At 33.4% G+C, this 12,064-nt stretch overlaps 1 protein-coding gene and 1 long non-coding RNA gene across 3 annotated transcripts in view; one reads left to right on the top strand and one right to left on the bottom strand.

The window, feature by feature from the left end:
• The window catches only part of LOC126743882 (uncharacterized), a 39,610-nt gene extending 27,555 nt beyond the window's left edge, over window positions 1–12,055 (top strand). The window contains exons 8-10 of one of the 2 annotated variants that reach the window (XR_007663015.1): window positions 3,100–3,184; window positions 6,143–9,769; window positions 10,442–11,205. Coding sequence is in view for 1 of the 2 variants with exons in the window: in XM_050451134.1 (XP_050307091.1) it covers window positions 3,100–3,184; window positions 11,860–11,917 (143 nt within the window). In the remaining variant the exon portion in view is untranslated. Of the gene's footprint in view, window positions 1–3,099; window positions 3,185–6,142; window positions 9,770–10,441; window positions 11,206–11,859 lie in introns of those variants that run through there. The other variant, XM_050451134.1, reaches the window with a different exon arrangement.
• Window positions 3,182–7,707, bottom strand: LOC126743885 (uncharacterized). The gene is made up of 3 exons (XR_007663016.1): window positions 7,569–7,707; window positions 7,016–7,252; window positions 3,182–5,512 (listed from the first exon to the last, which is right to left on the bottom strand). It is a non-coding gene; the product is annotated as an uncharacterized LOC126743885 (long non-coding RNA).
• Window positions 12,056–12,064: the final 9 nt, after the last annotated feature.

The following is a 12,064-nucleotide window of genomic DNA, read 5'->3' as shown; positions in this document are numbered from 1 at the left end:
CCTCTTCCGGGTCAAGAGATTTATCGGTATCGATATTTGGATTTTTTGTCAGGCTAAACAGAACTGTTTGCGTTAAACAAACTTCATTTTTGGGGTGGGGTTCTAATGTTACTTGTAAAGGCTTAAGCAAGCACGGCTCTATAGTTTCTTGAGTATTAGTATTTTCTGTGAAAATTTCAGAGGAATTTTTCCCGAGTATGTACCATCTCAGGCGATACACAAAATCTAGGAGGCTGGGATGATCATTTGACCCACCCATTCCTCTAATATATGAAAAAAAAATTTCAAGCACATCTTGGTTCAGCCTTGATGTTAAAATGTATTCAATACCAAATCTCTTTTGCACGTACTCAGATTAACCTATCATAGACCTGTTGGTTAAAATTATACCTTTCTGAAAAGGAAGCAAATATTTATGGGTGCCAACGGTCATACTCAGAACTAAATTTGAGACTTGATTTAGTAAGTCTTGTTGGGCTCTCAGTTCTGTACCAAAGGCATTTTTTTCCATGCACCCTGAAAATTTATTTCTTGAATTTAATAAATCGAACCAATCATTAAATAATTGACAAATATCTGCTACACTTTTCCATGATACGTTATCTGGCATATATCCATTTTCCCCAAGTTATCTAATCGCTTTTGCATTTGAATTTGACAATAGCTGCACCGCTGGCCTAACTTTTTGTCGCTCTGCTCCAGTAACATTTAAATGGTATTCGGTTATCTTGTGCGCAATTGTTAATTCAGATATTGAACAATCTAGAAGTGTTTGGAAACATACCTTGTCGATTTTTTCCCCGTTTACAGTAAATCCTTGTCAAGAAGGTGATTACGAACCAGCTTAGTTAAATGAGGGACATCTGCAAACACAAAAATTTTTAAACTTTCATCTGACGGATGAATGAAATGGCAATTTTTCGTATGTCCAATATTTAGCTGCGACCATAAACCTATGTTTATAGGACCCATGTCGCTGACTATTGCCACCACAGTTAACCCCACATTATACAATTTTATAATTATACTTTTTATAATGTCAGCTGTCATTGGTTGATCAAATTGAAAAAAAATGGTCTGTTTCCAATTTTTTAATAATCCTCGTATTATTACAGTTTGGCAACTCTTATGAGGTCCAATTTTTTGTTCATATTTTTTTTCGATGTCTATTCTGTTGGACACATACACTTTATCAAAGGATAAAATACAAAGTTTATCAATGGGCTTCATATTCAATGTTATACCCTTTAACCTTTTGATAACACTATGTAATATACCAGGTGTTAAATCAAAAGTGGCTGCCCAGGTTCTAAGAGTTGAGAGCCCTGGTAGAGGATAGCCATTAGCTCGTAAATATCTATAAGCTTTGGGGCTGACACTGCGTAAAGATATGGCCGATGCAATGTCCTCCGGGCTCCAATGAACAGTTTTCTTTTCAGGATGTTCCAGTTTTTTAATTTGTCCTGGAGAGAAAATTTTCATTAAAGATGTTTTCATCCACTTCCCTCTTTGATTTTTTTTTGAAGTATCTTTAAAAGCATTTTATTTTTTTGCCTTAACACTGAAATTTTTGCTGTGAGTTTCTCTATTTTGTCTAGGTATTCTTGACATGGATTTCTAAAAATAATTAAACATAAATAATATTTGAAATTATGTGATAATTAATACTAAAAAACTTACATTTTAGGCAGAGAATCAATGTCCATATTGATGCTAGTGTCTTCATAAGATACACTGTTTGTGCTCGTCGAGGGTTTGAGCATTGGACTAAGATTTTCGTTTAGTTGTGATGACATTGAGGACGTCGCTAATGGCAAATTTAAAGTTGGCAAAGCATCTTCTTTTAAAATCCTAGTATTCTTTGGATTATAATTCAGTAACCGCTGTTTTAAAGGCACTTCATAACAATCCTGTTCAAAATGTTCTGAACAAATGCATGCTGAAAACGAAAAGTACAAGTTATTGAGAGGTAAATTCATAAAAATAAAGGAAGGTACTTATTAATACGAGGGGGCAACCACTTAGAACAATTTTGTACACCAAATAGTAAAAACTATGCAAAAACTCATAGTCAATCATACAAAAAAAAATCATTAAAATTATAGAAAATGTGTATGTACACCAAAATAGTATTAATTAGTAATAACACTGCCCCCTTGGTACCTAAAATACATGTTTTGAACACCTACCATTTTTCAGATTAATTTTGTCTCCTCGGTGACACCTAATTACCCATTGTTTAGCAAGGTCTTCTTGTTTTGGAAATCGAAAATACTTAATTTTAGTTCCTTTTGTATTTTTTATGTGATTTTTACACCCCAGAACCGCACACTTCACCATATTGGAAAACGGCACACCACACACACAATGTATAATTAATATACTATAATCTTTTAAATAATAATACTTGATACTCGATTTATATAATAAAAAGTCTTCTTAAACTGCCAAACAAACTTTTAAATAAAAATTAATCACATATATGGCACACAAATAATAAATTTTCGCCTATTAGGTATTTACGTTTACGTGCTTAAAAATTCACATCATTTTTTACTGTATTAGCTATTTTAGTATATATTTTGTCATGTAACTAATTTTTGTTGTACCATACTTGCTGCTTGTATTTATTGTCAAATAAAAATTGTTTTTTTTTTTAGTGCCTTGCATAATAAGAAACATAACTAGTTTGTCTTTTAGTTTTTTGTTTTTTTTTGCCTACATTTTTTATTATTCTTGATTAGAATACACATATCTAGAAGATTATATTTTTTATAATTTTTTCACAATCTGATCTTTTATTTATTTTAAGTCAATAATAGATAACAGTTTTTCCCTCAAAAATGGACAAAATCCGATTAAAAAATTTGCTTCTCACTCAATTGCAGAGCTATTTTTAGTATAAATTCATCGACAAAAATAGGGAAATTCAGGACCATATTTTGTACCCTTCTATTTAAATAATTTAACACAAAAAAAATTATTAAAAAAGAGTTTTATGGAAATAAAAACGTTTTTATTACATTTCAACGTGGCTTAGTTCAAAAAAACAAGTGAGCATACGACACTTACAATAAACCGCTTAATTTTAATTTTTAGAACTGGTCGCTCCCATCGTGATGATCCTGATCCTCTTTGCCCTGAACGCAGTAGTGATTTTCTACATCCACAAGGCCAAGAAGAAGTAAGTGCATTTCCCGTTAAAACAAATCAAAAAAAAAAATTCAAAGTTTAAAAGAAAAATTTTAATTTGTTTCAGTCAATATAAACAACTACGATCTTCAAATTTCGTTCAAAGAAAGCGATATGGTTCTCTAAACCGCCATATTTAAGATAAAAAAAATATTTAATGGATTATGACAATCACTCCTCACCATAACCTCCGAGGATATTATTATTATTCTTAATTTTAAATTCTACATAAATTATACAGTGACCGCCTACATTCGATAAAAATTAGAGACGCTCGGACGCGTCGATTTTTATTTTAAGTTGCGCATTATTTCACATAAATTTTTGTATACAGGGTGGAACAAAAAAAAAGATATGACATCATCGGTCATTTTTTTTAAATGGAATGCTATATTTTTTATTGCATTTATGAAATATAGGCGAAATTCCAAGCAAGTTTCGCATAAAACACCTTATCTGAAAACTCAACTGTTTCAGAAATACTTACATTTAACCAACAAGAAAGCAAGTAAGTACGTCTATTTACAAATTAGGATAAAATGGAGGATAAAATGTTATAAACTGTGAAAACTTTTATTAATGTATCAAGTATTCAAACTGATTCCCATTTACTTCTTGGCAGAAAGCAAGACGGTTTACAAACTCATGTAAAACACTATCAATTATTTCGGGTGATATACGTCTAATTTCATATCTAATTCTATTTTTCAAATGTTCTACGTTGTTGGGCTTCCCAACATAAACTTTACTTTTCAGGTACTCCCATAAAGAATAGTCGCAGGAATTTAGGTCTGGTGACCTGGCCGGCCACTCTATTGGCCCTCTTCGTTCTATCCATATTACTGGCAACACTGTATTCAAGTAATTACGACATCTCGAAAGAAATGTGGCGGTGCGCCGTCTTGCTGAAACCACATAAATTATCTGTCGGGACAGCAGGGTCTTGTTCGTCTGGGTATAGTGCAGCCAAAGCAGGGATAAGATCTTCTTAATGAAAATTCAATTAGTGTTGTCCTATTAAGTTTTCTTCGAAAAAGTATGGCCCTATTACTTTATTTTTCACGATACCAGCCCAAACATTAGCTACCCACAGACGAGTGTTCAATACTGTCATTCTTTACTTCAACATTCTTTCCTTTCATAAATCTGAATGGAAAATAAAACTGTAGTCGTCCACTAATTGAAAAACTTATTGGGCGATCTTTCCTCTCAAACTTTCATGCAAGTCTATCATTTCATATTTAACATGGATAATAATCTCTTCATAGTCCACTAACAAAAAATACTGTGACGCCTCAATTTTATAAGCAAAATCGATTTCGCTGGAATGAATGTCAGTTAGTGGTCAGAAATATCACTTTCCTTACAATTTATCGTTCTATTCCATCCTTTTACTGAAACGAAGAGGATTGGTGTTTCCTTTCAAGATTATTATAAGTTGCAAGGGTCGCTATTCGATTTTCTTCTTAGTGCTAAACTAAAAATGAAGACTAAAAGAACAATAATTGCGTGTGTTGGACTTGCTAGTGAGTTTCTCTTGAAAAAAAAGAAGAAGGAAATGGTCAAAATCTTGGCTACTTCAGCGTGAAGTTTACAGTCACATGAGCCTCCTGCGGGAGTTGCACAGTGTCTTGGCGCTATAATTCCGGAAACATGTAAAGCAATTTACCAAGTTCTACATAAGGAGTATCTAAAAGTAAGTAAAACTACATCCATTTTATTCATAATGTTTCATTTTTGTGTAAGTCTACATTATTTAATCAATAAATTCCTTAGAAACATTAGCATAGAAATCCTTTAAATTTGGGGAAAAGAAATCTTGCATTTCTGTGGCGGTAGCCGCAGTATTAGAAAGTGTTTGTATTTGTGAGATACCATTAAAAATTTCATTTTGTGTTTCTGTGGTATTTGGACTGAATGGTATTACTGGCGATGAAGGAGAATTGATCATAGTTTATGAATACTGAGATGTTGTAGACTGTACAGATGAACGTTCGCAAGGGTGATATGTCCGTGAAGCATTAGTCAAATCTGTAGATTCATCTAGTTTATTCATTATAGCTCTATTCAGCACTTTTGTCAGCAGCGTTTCGGCATACATTTTTTGTTCCAACTTCGTAACTTTTTCGAATTTGGCAGCGATGTACTGAGCTAACGCTTCACTTTCAGTTGGTGTGGCTGTGAGGGCTTCTGTACATTTTTGAATGAATATTTTTCTTTTTCTTCCTTCATTGACTTTCTGTTTCTTACCAGTAACATGCCCGTTTTCTTCAGCATATTTCCTTTTCCCTTTTTCGAAAACTGATGGTGTGTTCATCACCTTAAAAAAAGAAAATCAAATTCCTATTTATTTGAATGAGAAAACATCATAGTCTTTACTTATTTATTATGTATATAAACAACTTTACTGCGGCCTTTTGCCTTACTGCTTATTTCAGATAATTTTGTGGACCTTACAATTACATTTCTTAGTTAACTAGTTCTTATTAATTTAAGGTTTCGACAAATTTCTGTCTAGAACACAAAATTTAAGTAAAAAAATCTATAGGTATAATTTTTCTTATTCTCCATCGTTTTGACTCCGGCCACCTAATGGGTTTACCAGGGCCCCGTGTCGGTCCTAAATCAATTAATTAGGGGTAAATAAGGGCCTGGTACGTACTTTAACCTACCTACCACAATACCAAAAAATATCGGTGTTCGAGAAAATAACAGGCAATACGACGGAGTCTATCATATTATTTGCTAATACCTGTGGTAGTTACCCCGGCTCTGATGCCCGGTTATGAATTACCAAATTAAAACTGACCCAAGCTATCGTAAATGCATTAGGTGGCTGAAGTCAAGACGATAGAGGATGAGACAAAGTATACCAAATGTGGTAATATGTCAAATGTCCCATGTTCTATAAAAATTAAATTCAGATGGGTGACGCCGAATTTTTTTTCAGTTTCCGAAAACTAGACATGAATGGAAGCAGATTGGACAACGATTCGACTCCCGTTGGAAGTTTCCTAATTGCGGTGGTTCAATCGATGGAAAGCATATTAGAATAACATGTCCATCAAAATTTGGCGCTTTTTACTATAACTACAAAAAATTTTATAGCATAGTTTTGATGGCTTTGGTAAACGCTGACTATGAATTTATCTATGTAGATATAGGTAAAAATGGGAGAAACTCTGACGGCGGCATTTTGGAATACACCAATTCACCAATTTCTACGACAAATTAATGAAGGATCAACTAAATTTGCCAGGTAAAGACGAAAATACAAAAAAACTGAATTTTGTATTTTTGGGAAATGAAGCATTTGCTCTGCACGAACACGTCCTGAAACCATTCAGTCAATTCGAACTTACAAAGGAAAAAAGGATTTTTAATTATCGGTTGGCAAGGGCTAGGAATGTAATTGAAAACGTTTTCGGAATTATTACCTCCAGATTTAGGTCGCTACATACTGCTATTTCATTACAACCAGAAAAAGCTAAGTATGTCATAATGCCGATATGCGTCTTACATAATTTATTACGTCGTAGAAGTAAGTCGTACTTCAATTCGACTATTGTAGATACAGTAAATAGAATTACTCATGCTATCAGGCAAGACGGTGAATGGCGTAAGCATAACGTGGATTTGCATGGATTGCAGAAAACGCGAAGTAGGAAAGATTTGCTGAATGGGAAAAAATGCCGGGAAGAATATCTTCAATTCTTTGATGGATATGGGAGCGTCTCATGGCAAGAACAAATGCATCAGAAGGGTAGAGCTTGAATTCTTTTAAAATGGAGTACTTATTTTTAATAATATATATCATATTTACCTCATTTGTTTCTTCTAATCCTTCATTATCTTCTATTCCCCCAGTATCTTCATTTACTTTTTGATTAGCTTCCTGACTTTCATCAACTTCAGTCAGATTTGGAGTTACGGACGTAATATTATCGATACTCTCTGCTGGTCATTCTTGGTCTATTAGGAACATCATTAAGTTAAAGTACCACAAATGTGATTTGTAGATTTCCTCAGTTCCTTTGCCGGATCGCTCCGACTTTTCAACCTTAAAATGACATTAATATCAATTTCTTTAATAATTAAGTGCATACTTGGCCAAAAATGGCACATTTTGAATTTAATAAATAAATCAATAAATAAATTTTTCGACCAATTTAACCGACCTCGCAGCTCTAACCGTTGCGGAAATAGCAATAGTGGTATCAATTAAAAAGGACATCCTGTACATATTGACGTACCACTTTGGAGTTATTATTAGTGAATAACAAGTTTATTAGGATCTTACCTTAAAATCACCCAGAATATCTACTTAATAGTTTTTATTACAAAACGAGGCAAAATAAAGTCGAATAGGTACTTACCTTTTTTAGTTCCTTTCGGAAAGATCCTCTTAGTGACTGATTTTTTTATTTTACGGTCTTTTGGTCGGCTTCGGTATCAAACTTCTTCCAAATTTTAAGTAACTCGGCGTAAGCATGATTCTTTAAATTCCTGTTGTTGTAAATTTCTTTATTTTTGATTTGCCACAACTGGGGTAGTTCACGGTATTTTTCAATAAATTCCTTCAAAATACTCTTGAGGGTATTTCGGATGTCGTATTTTTCGCAACTTTCATCGACTATGGAGCTTTGTGTATTATCGTCCTCCATAGTAGTAGTTATATACGAGTAGGTACGTACAAATAAATATGTGATAAACCAATTCAAAATGAAAATAATACTTGAGGTGACACGCCAAGATACAACAAAAGTACCTAAAATAAACCCGTCAAGACAAGTATTAACACACTAACTAAAACGCCAGTCATCACTTCAAGACGGCGGGATTTGCCGACAGGAAAATTTTGAGCGTCGGCCCGTCATCTCAAACCTCACTAACCGGCATTCATTCCTTCGCGATTAGTCTTTCCTTGCGGAATGAATGTTGGTGCATGGGTGGCTATTAATAGATTTACGGTACTGTGTATGAGCCTCAGTTGCCCAGTGTGGATTTGACACTGACCAGTACCGACAGTTTTGCCGATTTACGACACCGTTTAAACAAAAAGTTGCTTCATCCGAAAACAAAACTCCTAACACAAACGGACGGCTATTATTGCAAATGTTCATCATTTACTCGCAAAATTGGTTTCTTCGATCAGGATCGTCCTCATTTAATTCGTGTATTAATCTAATTTTATAAGGGTGGTAATCATTTGCTTTTAAGATGCGTCTTACTGACGTTCCGGCTATATTATTATCAACTGAAATTTGTGAAGTTGCATTGCTTCGATTTTCTTCGACGGAGAGCAGAACGTTTTGTTTCTTCAGAAATTTTTGGACGACTTGATCTTGGCAAATCCCTAACATGACCTGAAGTTATGAATTTGTGCTTAATTCTACTAACTGTTGTTGGTTTGCATATTACGCATTAAACAGTTCACTTACTTCATCAAAATTTCAATTCGTTGGGTTTCCGTTAAATTAGCCATCATTTATTCTGATAAAAACTATTAATTTTGGAACTAACAGTGACATTCGAAAATGGAGAGTCTTTACAAGTCCAACCATGGAAATAGAAACAATTGGCAGTGTTTATAACATTATTTTTATCCTCGATTTTACCATAATTTGTAAATAGACGTATACTTATTTGTTTTCTTATTTAAATGTAAATATTTTTGAAACATTTGAGTTTTGAGATAAGGTGTGTTATACGAAACTTGTTTGGAATTTCGCCTATATTTCATAAATGCAATAAAAAATATAGCATTCCATTTAAAAAAATGACCGATGACGTCATATCTTTTTTTGTTCGACCCTATATACAAAAATTTATGTGAACTTAAATAAACGCAACTTAATATAAAAATCGACGGATCCAAGCGTTTTCTAAAAAAAAACCATGTCTCTAATTTTTATCGAATTGATGCGGAACTTTAGGCGGTCACTGTATATCACATGTCATAGTTTGTTCTGAGGGTTATATTAGATTTAAGGCCCCCCTAGACGCTCAATTAATTATATGGCACAATATTATATTAGGCAATATTGTATTGATCAATATGTTTTAACCTAGACTATGCAATATTTATGTGCAATGTCCACATCTGGTTAGTTAGTATACAATCAGAAAGCACGAAGAGCAATTGAATTATGTCTAAAAAACGGAAAGCCTGTTTGGCAATAGTTTAATATTGTTCTTCTAAGAACCAAAACGGCTGCGTTGGTCTAAAGATTGGTATCTTAAACGAAGTGAATTTACAAGCGAGAATTTACTGTGCGTTTTAAAGCTGAGTGAACCGAATGATTGCCAAAATTATTTACGTATGAATAACGACTCATTCAATGAGTTTGTTGGAAATTACCACTAATTTTAAGACAAAATACGGTGAAGCCATGAAGAGGAATGCTGTCTCACCTACAGAACAACAACTGGTTAACAACAACACTGCAATTTTTAGCAACAGGACGAAGTTTCGAAGACTTAAAATTTAGCTCTGCGATAGCACCACAAACTATCAGTGGAATTATTTTGGAAACATGGTGAAGCTATAATAGCAACATTGCAAAAATACATTCAGGTAAGGAAATATTTTTTATGTTATCAGAAAAATGTAAACAAAAATATTCTAAATAATTAATGGTAATACGTTTTTATTCGGCCGAGTAATTTGAAAACTATGTAGCAACACTCTCAGTTGAACTTGAAAACTGCTCCGTTTGCCCTTGTGAAAATGTCTGTAGTAGTTACATATGACCAATTGGATCTTTCTAGCTGTTGAGGTTGGTGTTGAAAAGCTGCTGATGTATTTAAAGGTTCATTGATTTTTTACGGAGTTTTTATGAGAAGTACCTAACTATCCTTCATACAAAATATCGTTGATCGCTTTTTTGCGTAAATTTGTTGCTCCGAATTCATCTTTTTTAATTCATTCCCCCATGTTATTCCGATGTTTTCATATTCATCTGAGCGTTGTAAATACTCACATGCCAAATTTAGTAAATGTTTTTGAGAGGCCATCGATTGTCTTTTTGCTGGCGGTCGCTCTATATCTGGTTTTGACCTCTGGTTAATATTTACGTCGTCCTTCTAAAACAAAAAAACTACATTTTTATAAAATTAAAATAATTGAAAGGGCGAAAAAACTATTACTGCTATTTTCACAGATAATATTTAAATACTTTTGTTGCTTTATACTACAGCCTTCAAATTAAATGAAATTTTACTAATGTGATTATTTCTATAATTTTAGATTCCGAAAAATTCTGAAGAATGGGTTACAGTTGCCAAATGATTTGAAAATAGACGGAATAAGAATAGGCCATAGACGGCAAGCATATTGCCATACAAAAGCCAAAAGGATCTGGGTCTGAATACTACAACTATAAACAATTTTTTAGTATTGTATTAATGGGCATCGTAGATTCAAATTATGAATTTATTATGGTCGATATGGGAGCTAATGGACGCATGTCAGATGGAGCCGTGCTGGAAAATGAAGAATTAAATCTCCCTCCTCCAATAATATTACCCAACAGTAATTATCAATTGTCATTTGTTTTTATGGGGGATGAGGCATTTACACTGAAAGTAATAATTTTATGAAACTTTTTCCACAAAGAAATTTAACACTAGAAGAAAGAGTGCCCGACGAATTGTGGAAAATACATTTGGTATATTAGTGTCGCGTTTTATCACCTGAAAAAGAACAAAGAATAGTTTTAGCTTGCTGATGCTACGTATCTTTACAACTTTTTAAGACGCAAAATGAAATGCCAGTATACGGATATGTCAAAAGCAATAATTCCGACAACAGTACAAATATTAATATGGAACAAACCCAGTTACATTCCCTACAGCCCTTACGAGGACGAAACGCATCAATTTCTGCAAAAAATGTGAGACAAAAGTTCTGTGATTACTTCAATAACGAAGGGAAAGTCTCTTGGCAGGACAATGTTGTTTAAAATTGATATGTAATATGTAATAACTAAATAAATAAATAAATAAATAGGACTTTGTCTTTCACTTACCTCTGCCTCTGATGTATTTTGCTCATCCATGTCCAAATTTCCTTCCTTCTCATTTTGGGATGTCATTGTAGAACATCCCTCCACAGGGATTTCTTGGTCTTGCAAAAAAAAAATTTAATTCCGTAAAGTGCCCTAAAGAAGGTATATAAATATCATCAGTGCTAGCTCCAGATCTGTAGGATGCTTTTACCTTTTTAAGCTCTATTCTGTAATTAGTTCTTAAACCGTTTATCTTCTTTTTTTACAATTTCTTTGTCCGCTTCTGGGTCAACTTCTTTATATTTTTCAACTAATACTTTATTAGGTTTCTGTCACTATATTATGTACTTTTAATTTTCCATAAAGCTGGATATTCACGATATAGTTGCAAAAACTCAATGATACGCTTCGCCATGGTTAACTTAAATAAACTGACCAAAATAAATAATTGTACAATCTTCTCCCTACACGCACAAATGATGCAATATTGCGCAATTAATTTCAAACACGTTCAATCTTTTTTCAATACTTGCGCGGTTAAGACGCACAATAATATTAAACGCAACCCCAATATTGTGCAATATAATTGAGCGTCTAGGGGGGCCTTTATGTGTTGATAGTTACTTTAAAGTTGATGGATTGCCTTTCTTCTTTGCAGGCAAATCGTCGAGGTGACCGAGGAGGAGTTGGGCACCTTCACGTCAACTAAACACTGAGCCTCAATATTGTTTTAGATTATTACGAAACTGCTTAGGTGCGACAAGATTTTATTATTATTATAACGTTGAGCATTTCCTATAAATTCTTTTTCTAAAATTTATATTTAATATATCGAATTTATGACAGTATATAAACCTGTATGA

Source organism: Anthonomus grandis, chromosome 13 (assembly GCF_022605725.1).
Source record: "Anthonomus grandis grandis chromosome 13, icAntGran1.3, whole genome shotgun sequence".
NCBI classification, from domain to species: Eukaryota; Metazoa; Arthropoda; class Insecta; order Coleoptera; family Curculionidae; genus Anthonomus; species Anthonomus grandis.
The sequence above is the reverse complement of the archived record's forward strand: the minus strand, read 5'-3'. Positions and strand labels throughout refer to the sequence as shown.